Consider the following 18,994-nt stretch of genomic DNA (forward strand, 5'->3'; position numbering starts at 1 on the left):
AACATGATGATACAATCAAATTCAGCCATGTCACTAATCAGATTAAATATCAATGACCTAAACATATCAATTAAAAGACAGATTATCAGATTATATAAAAAGCAAGACCCAACTGTAACTTATTTGCAAGAAATGCACTTTAAATATACACAAAAATGTTAAAAGTGAAAGGATGACTTAAAAAAAAAACAGACTAATAGCAGTCAAGAAAAAGCTGGGATTGCTAGCTACATTAAGATCAAATTAGATTTCAGAGCAAGAATATCACTATGGATAGGGAAAGTCACTTCATAATAATAACAGTGTTAATTCTTCAAGAAGACACAGTAACCCTAAATGTTTTTGTACCCTAGTAATAAAATTCTCCACTGATCTTCAGTAGCATATTGGGGACCTACTGACTTGGGGAGTTCATCTTTCAGTGTCCTGTCTTCTTGCCTTTTCATACTGTTCATGGGATTCTCAAGGCAAGAATACTGAAGTGGTTTGCCATTCCCTTCTCCAGTGGGCCACATTCTGTCAGACCTCTCCACCATGACCTGTCCATCTTGGGTGGCCCAACACAGCATGGCTTAGTTTCATTGAGTTAGACAAGCTTTATGCAGGTCAGGAAGCAACAGTTAGAACTGGACATGGAACAACAGACTGGTTTCAAATAGGAAAATGAGCACATCAAGGCTGTATATTGTCACCCTGCTTATTTAACTTATATGCAGAGTACACCATGAGAAACTCTGGGCTAGATGAAGCACAAGCTGGAATCAAGATTGCCGGGAGAAATATCAAAAACCTCAGATATGCAGATGATACCACACTTATGGCAGAAAGTGAAGAAGAACTAAAGAGCCTTTTGATGAAAGTGAAAGAGGAGAGTGAAAAAGTTGGCTTAAAGCTCAACATTCAGAAAACTAAGATCATGGCATCTGATCCCATCACTTCATGGCAAATAGATGGGGAAACAGTGGCTGACTTTATTGTTTGGGGATCCAAAATCACTGAAGATGGTGACTACAGCCATGAAATTAAAAGATGCCTACTCCTTGGAAGGAAAGTTATGACCAACCTAGGCAGAATTTTGAAAAGCAGAGACTTTACTTTGTCAACAAGGTCCGTCTAGTCAAGGCTATGATTTTTCCAGTAGTCATGCAGAATTGATGCTTTTGAACTGTGGTGTTGGAGAAGACTCTTGGAGAGTCCCTTGGACTGCAAAGAGATCCAACCAGTCCATCCTAAAGGAGATCAGCCCTGGGTGTTCATTGGAAGGACTGATGTTGAAGCTGAAACTCCAATACGTTGGCCACCTGATGTGAAGAACTGACTCATTGGAAAAGATCCTGATGCTGGGAAAGATTGAAGGCGGGAGGAGGAGACGACAGAGGATGAGATGGTTGGATAGCATCACAGACTCAATGGACATGAGTTTGAGTAAACTCTGGGAGACGGTGATGGACAGGGAGGCCTGGTGTGCTGCAGTTCATGGGGTCGCAAAGAGTCAGACATGACTGAGCAACTGAACTGAAGTGAATAAAATTCTGAAATATGTAAAGCAAAAATCTTAGAATTACAAAGATAAAAAAGACAAATTCACAGTCATAATCAAAGATTTCTACATATACCTCTCAATAACTGATAGAACAAGTGGACAGAAAATCAGCAAGAATATGGATGATCAAAACAACATTATCAGCCAACTTGACCTAATTGGTCATATTGACATAACTCCAAACAACAATGGCAGAAAACATATTCTTTTCTAGTACAAGTAGAATAGTAGAATATTAATGAGAATAGGCCACATTTTACCATAGAAACAGGTTTCAATAAATTCAAAAAGAATCAAATTTTACAAAATATATTCTATGACCATTGTGAAATTACATTGTTGTTGTTGGTTTAGTCTCTAAGTCATGTCCAATTCTTTGCAACCCCATGGACTATAGCCTGCCAGGCTCCTCTGTCTATGGAATTTCTCAGGCATATAAATATAAAACAGCTCCTACAGAACAACTTCTGAACAACAGTAGAAGACCTCAAATTTCCAAAAAGGCAAGCCAATCTCCTTAGAAAGAGGTAGGGCAAAAGATAAAGACTAAAAGAGAAAAAGAATTTCAGAATGGGACTTGCACCCCAGGGGAGGGAGTCATGAAGGAGGGAAAAGTTTCTGGACAGTAGGAAACCCCTCATAGGCAGAGTCAGGGAGGGAGCTTTGGAACCTCAGAGGGGAATGTGATGGTGGCAAAACAGAGAAAATTCACTACAGAAATTACTGCCAAAAAGCACTTCTCAGCCGAGAAGTAGCTCACACGCCTCTGCCCACAGCAGAGGGTGGGGGCAGGGTGCCAAGGCACAGGCTCAGGTATCAGATCCCAGGGAGAGGATCAGGGTTGGCTTCCATAAGGATACTCTGAGGGGGCTACTTTGACACAGTGGACAGAGTCCAGAGAAAATACCGGGTATCCTAGAGTGGCAAGAAGTTGTTGTTTCTGGGACACTTAACACCACACTCATAGACAGTTTTGGTGGCTGCCAAATCTGGCAAAACCAGTCAGAGTGTCATCTGTGGAATTAAACACAATTGCCACTGCCAAAGCCAGGGAAAGTGCCTGAGACAGCAGGCAAAACACCGCTGATGCAGTCTTGACTCCAGAGGTGGTCACAACTGCCTGGTTATGAGCAGGCACAGGTTACTTTCCACACCTTGCTGGAAGCTTAATCACCTTGACTCTTTCTAGGGACCCATAATCTGAGGCCAATTTCTCTGGGAGAGCATACAGCCCATCTCAGACTGTACCAATATCCACCAAGTCTCTACTGTCACAGGCACTCCCTGGTGATCCAAATTGCGGCTGGCATGTCCTCCCTGCTTCTCAGCTTGAGTGAATCAATGAGCCTCAATAAGCCTTGGCCTTCTCTGCCTTGAGGTTATGCAGGAAACTGACACTGAACTTTAGGGACAACTGTGAACTTTAGAAGTAAGTACAAACTAAAGTAAGGCCACATCTGAGACTGAGCTGACCACACACTGCCCACAACAGGTCCAGAGACCTTCCTAGAAATATTGGATGACTTTGGTGTGAGTCTCACTGGGTGTGCTTGGCTGTTCAGTGTTGCCTTCAGCAAGAGTCTCGGGGTTTGGTCTTCTATGCTGTGTGGCTTGTGAGGTCTTGGAGTTCCAGTAAGGGGTGAGGCCTGAACCCCTGAGGTGGGAGACTGAACTCCAGGATTTTGATCCACCAGAGAACTCCTGACACCAGGAAACATTAATAGGCAAGAGCTCTCCTAAGGGCCCCCATCTCAACACTAAGGCCAAGCCCCACCCAAAGGCCAGTAAGCTTCTATGCCAGATGCCCCACACCAAACCTTCAGTAAAATAGGAACATAACTCTGCACATTAGCAGACAGGCTTCCCAGAGCCATACCAAACCATAGATACCCCAAAACTCACTACTGGATATGGCACTGCCCTTCAGAGAGACAAGATCAAGCTCCATTCACCAGAACACAGTCATGTCTCCCAAGCAGGAAATCTTCACAACCCCACCCATGGGGGCAGACTCCACAGTTAAGAGAAATTATGTCCTTCCAGCCTACAGAAAGGAGACCCCAAACATAGCAAATTAAGCAAAATGAAAAGACAGAGAAAGATGCAACAGATGAAAGAACATGGTAAAAATCCACAAGACCAAACAAATGAAAACAAATTGGCAGTCTACACAAAAAATAATTCATAGTAATGATAGTAAAGATGATCCAAAATCTTGAAAATAAAATGGACGCACGGATATATAGACTGGAGGCACAGATCAGGAAGATACAAGAAATGTTTAACAAAAACCTAAAAGAATTAAAGAATAAACAACCAACAATGAACAACACAGTAACTGAGATTAGAACTACACTGGTGGAGGTGAGGAGATAACTGTAGAGTAACTGAGGCAGAAGAAAAAATTAGTGAACTGGAAGGTAAAATGCTGAAAACAACTGAAGCAGAAAAAAATAAAAAGAAATGAGAACAGTCTCGGAGATCTCTGGGACAACATTAAGTGTAAGAACACTAGAATAATAGGGGTCCCAGAAGAAGAAGACAAAAGGAAAGGGCATGAGAAAATATCTGAGGCTTTTAGTCAAAAAAATTCCCTAAAACGAGAAAGGAAATAGCTACTCAAGTCCAGGAAGCCCAGAGAGTCCCACACAGAATAAACCCAAGGAGAAACATGCCAAGACACATATTAATCAAACTAACAAAAATTAAACACAAAAACAAATACTGAAAGCAGCAAGGGAAAAGCAACATATAACATACAAGGGGATCCCCATAAGGCTAAGAGCTGATCTTTCAACAGAAACTGCAGGCCAGACAAGAATGGCAGGATATACTTAAAGTGATGAAAGGGAAAAACCTACAACCAAGACTACTCTACCAAGCAAGAATCTCATTCAGATTTAAAGGAGAAATCAAAAGCTTTCCAGACAAGCTAAAGTTAAGAGAATTCAGCACCACCAAACCAACTCTACAACAAATGCTAAAGGAACTTCTCTAGACAGGAAACACAAAAAGGAAAAGCATATAAAACAAATACAAAACAATAAAGTAATTGGTGAAAGCATTTGTTGTTCAGTTGTGTCCTACTCTTTCTGACTGCATGAAATGTAGACTTCCAGGCTTCTCTCTCCATTGGATTTCCAAGGCAAGAATACTGAAGTGGGTTGCCCTTGCTTTCTCCAGTGGATCTTCCGAACCCAGGGATTGAACCCAGGTCTCCTGCATTGTAGACAGATTGTTTACAGTCTGAGCCACAAGGGAAGATTCAGAATCATATATATAAATAAATGGGCTAAATGCTCCAACCAAAAAATTCAGATTGGATAAATGGATACAAAACCAAGACCCTTATATGTGCTGTGTACAAGAGACCCAACTCAGACCTAAGGACACATACAGACTGAAAGTGAGGATCTAAAAAAAGATATTCCATGCAAATGGAAGTCAACAGGAGGTGGAAATAGCAATACTCATGCCAGATAATATAGACTTTACAAAAGAGATTGTTTCAAGAGACGAAGAAAGACACTACATAATGATCAAGGCATCAACCCAAGAAAAGGATAAAATGATTAAGTACATGAAGCCAAAATAAGAGCACCCAACACATAAGGAAAATGCTAGCAACTATTAAAATGGTAAATCAACAGTAACACAATAATAGTGGGGGGACTTTAATACCCCATTCACACCAATAGACAGGTTATCCAGACAGAAAATTCATAAAGAAACACAAGCTTTAAATGATACATTTGACAATTTGGACTAATTGATATCTACAGGGCAGTTCATCCAAAATCAATAGATAGCCCTTTTTCTCAATTGTACATTGAACATTCTCCAGGATAGATCACATCTTGGGCCACAAATCAAGCCATGGTAAATTTTTAAAAATTGAAATAATTCTAATCATCTTTTCTGACCACAACACTATAAGATTAGATAACAACAATGGGAGAAAAATCTATAATTAAAAAAAAAACAACACCAACACATGGAGGCTAAACAATGCTTTTCTGAATAATCAACAGGTCGCTGAAGAAATCAAAAAGGAAATCAAAATACGGATAGAAGCAAAAGACAGTGAAAACATGGCAACTCAAACCTACTAGACGCAATAAAAGCAGTGATAAGAGGGAAGTTTATAGCAATATAAGCATGCCTCAAGAAACAAGAAATATCAAATAAACAACCTAATCTTAGAGAAACCTGTAAGCAGGTCAGGAAGCAACAGTTAGAACTGGACATGGAACAACGGACTGGTTCCAAATAGGAAAAGGAGTACGTCAAGGCTGTATATTGTCACCCTGCTTATTTAACTTATATGCAGAGTACATCATGAGAAACGCTGGGCCGGAAGAAACACAAGCTGGAATCCAGATTGCCAGCAGAAATATCAGTAACCTCAGATATGCAGATGACACCACCCTTATGGCAGAAAGTGAAGAAGAACTAAAGAGCCTCTTGATGAAAGTGAAAGAGGAGAGTGAAAAAGTTGGCTTAAAGCTCAACATTCAGAAGACTAAGATCATGGCATCTGGTCCCATCACTTCATGGGAAATAGATGGGGAAACAGTGGAAACAGTGTCAGACTTTACTTTGGGGGGCTCCAAAATCACTGCTGAATGTGATTGCAGCCATGAAATTAAAAGACGCTTACTCTTTGGAAGGAAGGTTATGGCCAACCTAGATAGCATATTTTTTTTGTGTGGCAGATTTTTTAAGTTTTAATAGAAAAATGGAAAATATATGGATTTTTTAAAATAAACTTATTTATTTTAGTTGGGGGCTAATTACTTTACAATATTGTAGTAGTTTTTGCCATACATTGACATGAATCAGCCATGGGTTTACATGTGTTCCACTTCCTGGACCCCCCTCCCACGTCCCTCCCCATCCCATCCCTCTGGGACATCCCATTACCCCCAGTCCTGAGCATTTGTCTCATGCATCGAACATGGAATGGTGTTCTGTTTCATGTATGATAATATACATGTTTCAATGCTAATCTCCAAGAATGTCTCACCCTCACCTTCTCCCTCAGAGTCCATAAGACTATTCAAAAGCAGAGACATTACTTTGCCAACAAAAGTCCGTCTAGTCAAGGCTATGGTTTTTCCAGTGGTCATGTATGGATGTGAGAGTTGGATGGTGAAGAAAGCTGAGCACCTCAGAATTGATGCTTTTGAACTGTGGTGTTGGAGAAGACTCTTGAGAGTCCCTTGGACTGCAAGGAGATCCAATCAATCCATCCTAAAGGAGATCAATCCTGGGGGTTCATTGGAAGGACTGATGTTGAAGCTGAAACTCCAATACTTTGGCCACCTTATGCTAAGAGTTGACTCATTGGGAAAGACCCTAATGCTGGGTAGGATTGGGGGTAGGAGAAGGCGACAACAGAGGATGAGATGGCATCACCGACTCGATGGACATGGGTTTGGGTAGACTCCGGGAGTTGGTGATGGACAGAGAGGCCTGGCATGCTGCAATTCATGGGGTCACAAAGAGTCAGACACGACTGAGTGACTGAACTGAACTGAATCTTACACCTAAAGCAACTAGAAAAAGAAGAACAAAAAAATAATTCTGCAGTTAGTAGAAGGAAAGAAATCATGAAGAACCAAAGCAGAAATAAATGGAGACAATAGCAAAGATCAATAAAACTAAAGACTGGATTTTTGAGAAGGTAAAATTGACAAACCATTAACCAGACTCATCAAAGGGAGAAGATTCAAATCAATAAAATCAGGAATTCAAAAGGAGAAGTTACAACAGAAAACACAGAAATACAAAGGCTCACAAGAGACTACTATGAGCAACTATATGCTAATAATATGGACAACCTGGAAAAATGGGCAAATTCTTAGAAAAATAGAACCTTCTAAAACTGAGCCAAAGAAATAGAAAATATGAACAGACCAATCATAAACATTGAAATCAAAACTAAAATCAAAAATCTTTCAACAAACAAAAGCCCAGGGCCAGATGGCTTGACAGGCAAATTCTGCCAAAAGTTTGGAGAAGAGCTAACATCTATCCTGCTCAAACTCTTCCAGAAAATTGCAGAAGAAGGAAAACTCCCTAACTCATTCTACAAGGCCACCATAACCCTGACATCAAAACTAAACAAAGATGCCACAAAAAAAGAAAATTACAGGCCAATATCACTGATGAACATCGATAGAAAAATCCTCAACAAAATTCCAGTAAACAGAATCCAACAACACATTAACAAGATGATCAAGTGGGCTTTATCCCAGGGATGCATGGATTCTTCAATATATGCTATCTGATAAACCATATTAACATATTGAAAGATAAAAATAATATGATCATCTCAATAGATGCAGAGAAAGCCTTTGACAAAATTCAACACTTATTTCTGATAAAAGCTTTCCAGAAAGTAGGCATAGAAGGAACATACCTCAACATCATAAAAGCCACATACAGTGAACCCACAGCAACTATTATCTTCAATGGTGAAAGATCAAAAAGCATGTCCTCCATAATCAAGAATAAGACAAGCGTGCCTATTCTCACCACTTTTATTCAATGTAGTTTTGGAAGTCCTAGCCACAGCAATCAGAGAAGAAAAAGAAATAAAAGGAATACAGATTGGAAATGAAGTAAAACTCTCATTGCTTGCAGATGACATGATACTCTACATTGAAAACCATAATGATGCCACCAGAAAATTACTAGAGTTAATAAATATAAAATCACAGGATACAAAATTAATACACAGAAATCCCTTGCATTCCTATATACTAACAATGAAAAATCAGAAAGTGAAATTAAGGAAGCAATCCTATGCACCTCTGCAACAAAAGGAATAAAATACCCAGCAATAAATCTACCTAAAGAGACAAAAGATCTGTATGTAGAAAACTATAAGACACTGATGAAAGAGATCAAACACATCAGAAACAAATGGACAGATATACAATGTTGGAAAAATCAATATACAAGGTTGGAAGAATCAATATTGTGAAAATGACTATACATACTACAAAATGCTATCTACAGATATAATGTAATCCCTATCAAATAACTAATGGTATTCTTCACAGAACTAGAACAAAAAATTTCACAATTTGTATGGAAGCATAAAAGAACTCGAACAGCCAAAGCAATCTTGATAAAGAAGAATGGAAATGGAGGAATCAACCTTTCTGATCAGATTATACGACAAAGCTACAGTCATCATGACAGTATGAAACTGCCACAAAAACAGAAATATAGACCAACTGAACAAGATAGAAAGCCCAGAGATAAACTTAGTCCCAAGTATCTTACCTTTGACAAGGAAGGCAAGAATATACAATGGAGAGAGACAGCCTCTTCAATAAGTGACATGGAATAACTGGACATCTGCATGTGAAAGGTTGAAACTAGAGCACTTCCTAATTCCACACACAAAAATAAACTCAAAATGGGTTAAAGACCTAAATATAAGGCTAGAAACTATAAAGCTCTTAGAAAAAAAAGCATAGGCAGTACACTCTGACATACATCACATCAAGTTCCTCTTTGACCCACCTCCTAGAAAATGGAAATAAAAACAGAAATAAACAAAAGGAACTTAATTAAATTTAAGAAGTCCTGCACAATGAAGGTAACAATTAGCAAGATTTAAAGACAACCCTCAGAACAGGAGAAAATAATTGCAAATGAAACAACTGACAAAGAGTTAATATCCAGACTATATAAGCAGCTCATAGAGATCAAATTGCCAACATCTGTTGAATCATAGAAAAAGCAAGAGAATTCCAGAAAAATATCTACTTCTGCTTCATTGACTATGCTAAAATCTTTGATTCTGTGGATCATAACAAACTGTGGAAAATTCTTCAAGAGATGGGAATACCAGACAACCTGACCTGCCTCCTGAGAAATCTGTATGCAGGTCAAGAAGCAAGAGTTAGAACTGGACATGGGACAATGGACTGGATCAAAATTGAGAAAAGGGTATGTAAAGGCTATATATTGTCACCCTGCTTATTTAACATATATGCAGAGTACATCATGCAAAATGTCAGGCTGGATGAAGCACAAGCCAGAATCAAGACTGTTGGAAGAAGTATCAATGACCTCAGATATGCAGATGACACCACCCTTATGGCAGAAAGCAAAGAGGAACTAAAGAGCCTCTTGATGAAGGTGAAAGAGGAGAGTGAAAAAGCTGGCTTAAAACTCAACATTCAAAGATCATGGCATCTGGTCCTATCACTTCAAGGCAAATAGATGGAGAAACAGTGGTAACACTGACAGACATCATTTTCTTGGGCTCCAAAATCATTGCAGATGGTGACAGCAGCCATGAAATTAAAAGATATTTGCTCCTTGGAAGAAAAGCTATAACAAACCTAGACAGTGAATTAAAAAGCAGAGACATTACTTTGTCAACAAAGGTCCATCTAGTCAAAGCTATGGTTTTTCCAGTAGTGATGTATGGATGTGAGAGTTGGACCATAAAGAAAGCTGAGCACCAATGAATTGATGCTTTTGAACTGTGGTGTTGGAGAAGGCTCTCAGGAGTCCGTCCCTTGGACTGCAAGGAGATCAAATTATCAATTCTAAAGGAAATCAGACCTGAATATTCATTGGAAGGACTGATGCTGAAGCTGAATACTCCAATACTTTGGCCACCTGATGTGAAGAGTTGATTCATTAGGAAAGACCCTTATGCTGGAAAAGTCTGAAGGCAGGAGGAGAAGGGGACGACAGAGGATGAGATGATTGGAAGGCATCACCGACTCAATGGACATGAGTTTGAGCAAGCTCCAGGAGATGGTGAAGGGCATGTAAGCCTGGCATGCTACAGTCCATGGGGTCACAAAAAGTCAGACACAACTGAGTGACTAAACAACAATGTGATCCAGCAATCCCATTCTTGGACATATATCTAGAAGAGATGAAAACTCTAATTGAAAAAGATATATGCATAACCAAGACCTGGAAACAATCCAAGTGTGCATCAACAGATAATAGGTAAAAAGATGTGGTGTATATATATTTATAATGGTATATTACTCAGCCATAAAAGATAATGAAATATTGCCATTTGCAGCAACATGGACATAGAGAATATTGTACTAAGTGAAGTAAGACAGATAAAGAAAAAGTATTACAGGATATTTGTGAAATCTAAATATTATATGTAGAAACTAAAAATAATACAAATAAATATATATGCAAATCAAACAGATTCACGGACATAGAAAATAAACTTATGGTAACCAAAAGGGAAGAGGAGGGGGAGACATAAATTAGGAATATGGGATTAACAGATACAAACTACTATGCATAAAAGAGATAAGGAACTGTATCTGTTTAATACAGGGAACTACACTCCATATCTTTTAATAAACTAATGGAAAATAATCTCAGTATATATATATATATTTGCATATATAACTGAATCACTTTCCTGTTAACTGAAACTATACACAATATTGCAAATCAGCTATAATTCAATTTTAAAAGTTCTATAGCTATTAAAGGATAATAAAAAAAAGTATTTTAAACAATTTTAGAATAATTCTTTCAACAACTGAGTTTGTACAGGGACAAATTCCTTTAAAGGCAGAATCCACCAGTGAGCCCTCATAAAGAAATAAATAACCTTAATAGCTAGCCTATATCTATTAAACAATCAGTATTTGAAGTTAAAAACTACAAGGGAAGGAGAGGGAGAGAGGGAAGAAGAAATCAAGGGAGACAGGGGTGTAAGGAGGGAGGGAAGGAGGTTCAACTCTAAAATATCTTGGCAAACATTTAAGGTATAATGTAATAGCAATTTTACACCATCTCTTCCCAAAAGCTGAAGAGGAGGGTATACTTATATATTCATCCTTTGAGGATAGCAAAAAGTATATATTTTAAGAGAGGATATTACACACAAATATCCCTAATTTACACAATATAAAAAATTCTACATGAAATATTAGGAAGAAGGATCATGAGTTGATATTTGATGACCAGAGGGGCATACTCTGGTGATTATTTGTGCTTTTAAATAAATAAGTCAAATTCTCTCCCATGCTGATCACTTGGCAGGCTGACTCAACCCAGCCCCTGCAAATGGTGGAGCCTGGTGACAGTCAGGAGGAGTTGTGTCATTCAGTGGCAGAGTGGAACATATGGTTCTCTTTGGTCTCTATGACGACCAGCAGCTCATGGCTCTGAGAACTACTGATCAGCAATGCACTGTGATCCCACAGTGGACATTAGGCTAACATGAAGTAGAGTTACTAAGATTTCAGGGCTACTTTTTATTGTAGTATTAGTTCACTTCAGTTCAGTAGCTCAAACGTGTCCAACTTTTTGTGACACTTGGACTGCAGCACAGCCAGGCTTCCCTGTCCATCCCAGAGCTTGCTCAAACTCATACCTATTGAGTCAGTGATGCCATCCAATCATTTCATCCTCTGTCATCCCATTCTCCTCCTGCATTAAGTCTTTCCCAGCATCAGGGTCTTTTGCAATGAGTCACTTCTTTGCATCAGATGGCTTGGAGCTTCAAGCTACACCATGAGTTCTTCCAATGAATATTCAGAACTGATTTCCTTTAGGATGGACTAGTTGGGTCTCCTTACAGTCCAAAGGACCCTCAAGAGTCTTCTCCAACACCACAGTTCAAAAGGATCAATTCTTTGGTGCTCAGCTTTCTTTATAATCCAACTCTCACATCCATACATGACTACCGGAAAAACTATAGGTTTGACTAGATGGACCTTTGTCAGCAAAGTAATGTCTCTGCTTTTTAATATGCTGTCTAGGTTGGTCATAGCTTTTCTTCCAAGGAACAAATATCCTTTAATTTCATGGCTGCAGTCACCATCTGCAGTGATTTTGGAGCCCAAGAAAATAAATTCTCTCACTGTTTCCATTCTTTCCCTATCTATTTGCCATAAAGTGATGGGACAGAAGACCATGATCTTAATTTTTTGAATGTTGAGTTTTAAGCCAACATTTTCACTCTCCTCTTTCACTTTCACCAAGAGGCTCTTTAGTTCTTCTTCACTTTCTGCCGTAAGGGTGGTGTCATCTGCATATCTGAGGTCACTGATATTTTTCCTGGCAATTTTGATTCCAGCTTGTGCTTCATCCAGCCCAGAATTTCACATGATGTACTCTGAATATAAATTAAATTAGCAGAATGACAATATACAGCCTTTACATACTCCTTTTCCAATCTGGAACTAGTCCATTGTTCCCTGTCCAGTTCTAACTGTTGCTTCTTGACCTGCATACAGATTTCTCAGGAGGCAGGTCAGGTGGTCTGGTGTTCCCATCTCTTGAAGACTTTTCCACAGTTTGTTGTGATCCACACAATCAAAGGCTTTGGTGTAATCACTAAATCAGAAGTAGATGTTTTTCTGGAACTCTTTTGCTTTTTTGATGATCCAACAGATGCTGGAAATTTGATCTCTGATTCCTCTGCCTTTTCTAAATCCACCTTGAATATCTGGAAGTTCATGGTTCATGTACTGTTGATGTCTTGCTTGGAGAATTTTGAGCCTTACTTTGCTAGTCTATACTGTCAGCAAAACAAGACCAGGAGCTAACTGTGGTTTAGATCATGAACTCCTTATTGCAAAATTCAGACTTAAATTGAATAGAGTAGGGAAAGCCATTAGACCATTCAGGTATGACCTAAATCAAATCCCTTATGATTATATAGTAGAAGTGACAAATAGATTCAAGGGATTAGATCTGATAGAGTGCCTGAAGAACTATGGATGGAGGTTCAGGACATTGTACAGGAGGCAATGATCAAGAAAACCCCCAAGAAAAAGAAACACAAAAAGGCAAAAAGGTTGTCTGAGGAGGCCTTACAAATAGCTAAGGAAAGACGAGAAGTGAAAGGCAAATGAGAAAAGGAAAGATATACTCATTTGAATGCAAAGTTCCAAAGAATAGCAAGGAGAGATAAGAAAGCCTTCCTCAGTGATCAAAGAAAAAGAGAAAAACAATAGAATGGGAAAGACTAGAGATCTCTTCAAGAAAATTAGAGATACAAAAGGAACATTTCATGCAAAGAAAGGCACAATAAAGGACAGAAACTAACAGAGGCAGAAGATATTAAGAGGTGGCAAGAATACACAGAAGAACTATACAAAAAAGAGCTTCATGACCCAGATAACCAGGATGGTGTGATCACTCAACTAGAGCCAGACATCCTGGAATGCGAAGTGAAGTGGGCCTTAGGAAGCATCACTATGAACCAAGCTAGTGGAGGTGATGGAATTCCAGTTGAGCTATTTCAAATCCTAAAAGATGATGCTGTGACAGTGCTGCACTCAATAAGCCAACAAATTTGGAAAACTCAGCAGTGAACACAGGACTGGAAAAGGTCAGTTTTCATTCCAGTCCCAAAGAAAGGCCATGCCAAAGAATGTTCAAACTGTAGCATAGCCAAGCCTATTCTGACATGTTTTAGACACATCACAGACCTGCTGAACCCAAATCTCTGGGATAAGGCTTAGGAATCTGTAGTTATGCCAAGCAATTCAAAATCAGAGATCCCTATACGCAATAATGGCTCAGAGAGATTACTCTGTATCTGTACAGTTCACTGTGTGCTGATGTACAGCCTGTGTTGCCATTACCATAGGGTTCCAGCATTATCCATATCCCAACCATTCTATCCCACTTTCCTTGAAGCTTCCCTCAGCTCCTTATTCATGATGAGTGGAGGAGTCAATACACAGATTTGTTTTCTGTTTCCAAATCAATATGTCCAAGTTAATCTCAAGATAAGACTTTTCAGAAGAGTTTATTCACAGCATAGATTTCCTGGGGGTGGGCCTGATAATCTGTATATATAACAATTATTTCTGAGTAATTCTGATCATCAGCAAGGTGGAGGGATATTGGGGAGGAAGGAGGTGCAACTGTGCCCACACAAGCTTCTAAAGACAGATTAGCCATTGTGATTAATTAGTTTCCCTAGCTCTCCGTTGGTATGACACTTTCCATTAGAAAACTAAAGCTACATATTAAGTTACCCCACTTTACATATACTTGTTGATAATAAAACATTTTGAATACCTCTTACTGATTGCTATGGGTTGAATTGTGTCCCCCTGAAATTCATGTGTTGAAATTCATGTCCTAAGCTCTAGTACCTCAGAATGTGATCGTTTTTGGAAATAGGGTCACTGCAGATATAATTAGTTAAGGTGAGATCATTAAGATGACCCCAAATCCAAGATGACTGGTGTCCTCACAAATGGGGAAATGTGGGCACAGACACACATAGGGAGAATGCCATGTTAACATGAATGTGTGTACATGCTCAGTCGCTCAGTCGTGTCCAACTCTTTGTGACTCTATGGATTGTAGTCCACCAGGCTCCTCTGTCCATGGAATTTTCCAGGCAAGGATACTGGAGTGGGTTGTCATTTCCTACGCCAGAGAATCTTCCTGACCCAGGAACTGAATCCATGTCAGTTGGGTCTCCTGTATTGGAAGATGGATTCTTTACCACTGATGCCACCTGGGAAGCCATAAACATTAATATGTTCTTTTTTCTCAAGAAAATCACATACTCTGCTCTGCAAACCACCAGAATGAGTAATGATCAATGTTATTAAGAAAACACGTTCTTCCTGAATGAAGTAAACTATGTTAACATGGCAGGAAGCTTCCATGGCCCTGGACGCAGCCAAAAACACTATTCCCTCTGGCCCCCGGCATCTGTGTCTGTGTCCCCTTCCTCCCCTCCAGCCCCCGTACTGGAACCACCCCCCACAGTTTTGGGCTTCTTTGGCGAGGCCCATTCCTATGTCCACACGAGCTGTCCACTTGTCTTGCACCTATATAGCCTTCACTAAGGTCTAGGCCAAGAGGCTGCCCAGGAAATCCCTGTTGATTGCTTGCATTTAAAGTACCACTTTTATATCTACAAAGGCACTCCAATTTTTGTGCAATCAATAAATATTGTCTAGAATAGAAATTTCTGCTTATCATCCCATTTATCTGATAGAGGTGGGTGATTCAACTCTACTAGGGACAAGCTGGTTTTATATAGATGACTTGAGAAGGTGTACATGACATTTTCCTAGTTAGAACAAAAACAGTTAAATTCTGAATACAAAAGTCACGCAGGAAAGAAAGGTAGATCTACCTTGTAAAGTCACCATCTGATGAGCAGGAAGGCTGGTGAGAACACACTTAGATTCCCAGCCTTTTATACAGAAATGGGAATTGATTGCACTTATTTCACATGCTAGCAAGATTATACTCAAAATCCTTCAAGCTAGGCTTCAGCAGTACATGAACTGAGAACTTCCAGATGACAAACTGGATTTAGAAAAATTTCAAAATAACATCTACTTCTGCTTCGTTGACTACAATAAAGCCTTTGACTGTGTGGATCACAACAAACTGTGAAATATTCTTAAAGAGATGAGAATACCAGACCACCTTACCTGCCTCCTGAGAAGCCCATATGCATCACAAAATGCAACAGTTAGAACCGGACATGAAGCAACACAGTGGTTCAAAAATATAGACTACAGTCTATATGCTCTGCTATTTGTATTAAATACAGGTGGTTCAATGCTATCATGACATGCAAACTGTATACAGTAGGTATTGCTTCCCACATGTAACCACATTTCATTCTATAGAAAACTGAAGAGGCACAGTTCATGGATTTAAAGCCCCTGAAAGTGCATTGGCTATGAGGAGGCAGACAGGGACATTCTAGTGTGCAGCATCCCAATGACGGATACTTCCCTGGTATTCTACATGGCATTAACCTCCTGCCTTTTGTGGCAACCTCCCCTAGAAAAAAATAATATTGTGTTAGTAAACTCTGAAGCTGTATGAGGAGGTGCTTCTACTCACCAACAATCTCACTGGGTTCCTTGTTATAGAGCTTTTTGTTCCAGTAAAGGAGTCTGAGGAGTGGAAAGGAGACCAAGAGAACGAAGCAAATCCCGGCAAACATGTGTGCTGTAAACCCAGCGAAGTCCAGACCCTGGAAACAAGAAAGGAGACGTGAAACCACAGGCAGCACAGGCACATCTTCATGGCAGGGCCCAGAGAAGTCTGAGACCAAGGGCCGGGGAACCTAGCACAAAGCCCATGGAACAGGTACTCTTCACCACAGTTTTGCAAACATTCAAGATTTGTTTCTTTCATAATAAAAGACCAGTTATTACCTGAATGACAAGCAACCTTGGAAGGAAACAAAAACAGGTCATCACATGTTATCCCAACCTTAGCTGATTCTACTTCACCACTATACTGACATGTCCCCTGGGATCTGGTGAAACAGAACTGAGGGAGACAAAACATAAAACTATCACTGCTATACATAAAATAGATAACCAACAAGAACCTATTGTTATAGCACCAGGAACTATGCTCAGTATTTTATGATAACTTATAAGGCAAAAGAACCTGAAGCAATATATATGTATATATAACTGAATCACTTTGTTATACACCTGGAACTTACTCAATGTTGTAAATGAACTATACTTCAATTTAAAAGGAAAAAAAAGACTATGAAGCAATATTCATCTATTTGAGGGTAAATTGCATTTTCTTCAATACTTCATTTAAGTCACTGCTATCGATATGAAAGAGCATCACCATGCCTGGAAAGCACAGTCCTCCACAGGTCACCTAGTGGCCATCAGGACTGAAGCACCCAGGCAGGAGCCCTCTCCTGCCCCTCACAATTCCTTTGCCTGTCTCTGGGCTCTTTTCCACAGTCAGCTGCTGAGGATATTTTTGTTGTTGGGTGAAATCTCCACTAGGTTGATTTGTAAGGGAATAAGTCAGCAACAATATTGGTCAACTTTTTCCTTTTGCTTCACTGTGCTTAAACCTTCAGCAAGTACATGTGACACCCTCTGAGACCCTCGCAGGACAGGTGAGGCTGTTGTCCCCATGAACTGGGCTGCGAGAACCAGTTTCTCACTGGCAGGAACTCCTGGACCACTGATCCACGAAACAGGGTCAGAGGCACAATGACAGAACATTGGGGGAGACTTCCAGGCAGGACAAGTGGGGTGAATGGGGTGTAAAGAGAGTAAGTCCCAGGGACACTAGTGACAAACTTGAGAGACCATTCCCAAGGTAGCAGTCAGGAAGGCCATCTTCTAAAGGCCTGAATTGGAAGGAGTGAATTCAATATTATTTATTGTTGCTGGGAAATGTTGAGGGCAAGAAGAGAAGGGGGCGATAGAGGATGAGATGGTTGGGTAGCATCACTGACTCAATGGACATGAGTTTGAGCAAACTCCAGGAGATGGTGAAGGACAGGGAAGCTTGGCGTGTTGTAGTTCATGGAGTCTCAAAGAGTCAGATACTGAACAACAAATTATTGTTTATTAAAATTTACTTATTTGTCCCCCTCATTTCCAGAAAAGACCTGGAACCACTTATAACATTGCTAAACATAAAACACAACTTAGAAACCATTATCACAACTTACAATCATTAGTAAGTTGTGTGAAAATTTAGGCTTGCCAGTACAATGATCTGAAGTTCTTAATCTCTTGCAGTTTATCTGCGCATCCAGTGGTTGCCCTTGAAAACAGCATCTGAATGACAGATGGAATTATGTGAGGCTGATCATATACAGATAGCAGGGAAAGCTATGAAGAGCTGGGACTCATGGCATGTTTTCAATGGCCATTGGAATTCACCACGTTTCTGAGGATATCACCGTGGACGTTGTGTCTTTAGAATGCATGCCCCAGAGAGGCGGGGCTAAGATGGCGGAGGAATAGGACGGGGAGACCACTCTCTCCTCCACAAATTTATCGAAAGAACATCTGAACGCTGACCAAACTTCACAAAACTACTTCTGAAGGCTGGCAGAGGACGTCAGGCTTCCACAAAGACAGCGCATTATCTTCAAAAGAGGTAGGAGAAATTATAAAAGATAAAAAGAGAGACAAAAGAGTTAGGGACGGAGACCCATCCCGGGGAGGGAGTCGTAAAAGAGGAGGAATTTCCAAGCACCAGGAAACCCTCTCACCGGCGGGTGTAGGGGAAGATTTCTTATCTCGGAGGGCAACGTAACTGGGAGGAAAAAATAAATAAAATCCACAGATTACGTGCCTAAAGCAACTCCCAGCAAAGAACCCCAGACGCTCGCATCATCCGCCACCAGCAAGTGGGGGCTGAACGGAGAGGAGCGGGCGGCACTGCCTAGGGTAAGGACTGGGCCTGTGTGCCCCGAGGGCAATCTGAGGGAGCTAACGTGAGATAGTAACCTAAACTGTGCGACAGCCAGAGAGAGAGAACTATCCCGCGAAAAGCCCAACTCTAAGGCACTGCCGGCCCGCTCACAGAACAAAGGACTGAGCGATACCAGAGGAGAGCTAGCCGGCTGCGGACCGCCCCATCCCCCGCCGGACACAGCGGGCAGGCGGGGCCCGCCAGAGCCGGAAAGGGGCAAACTCAGCTCCAGAGAGGGCA

The 18,994-nt window shown here is 40.3% G+C and overlaps 1 protein-coding gene across 4 annotated transcripts in view; it reads right to left on the bottom strand.

Moving 5' to 3' along the window:
* OCA2 (OCA2 melanosomal transmembrane protein) overlaps window positions 1-18,994 on the bottom strand; it is a 302,523-nt gene that overhangs the window by 131,161 nt on the left and 152,368 nt on the right. For all 4 annotated transcript variants that reach the window (XR_014080337.1, XM_081583080.1, XM_081583078.1 and 1 more), the window contains one exon: window positions 16,403-16,535. Coding sequence is in view for 3 of the 4 variants with exons in the window: in XM_081583080.1 (XP_081439206.1) it covers window positions 16,403-16,535 (133 nt within the window). In the remaining variant the exon portion in view is untranslated. The remainder of the gene's footprint in view (window positions 1-16,402; window positions 16,536-18,994) is intronic.

This window comes from Giraffa tippelskirchi, chromosome 3 (genome assembly GCF_054371585.1).
Source record: "Giraffa tippelskirchi isolate mGirTip1 chromosome 3, T2T-mGirTip1v1.2.pri, whole genome shotgun sequence".
In the NCBI taxonomy this organism is placed as follows: domain Eukaryota; kingdom Metazoa; phylum Chordata; class Mammalia; order Artiodactyla; family Giraffidae; genus Giraffa; species Giraffa tippelskirchi.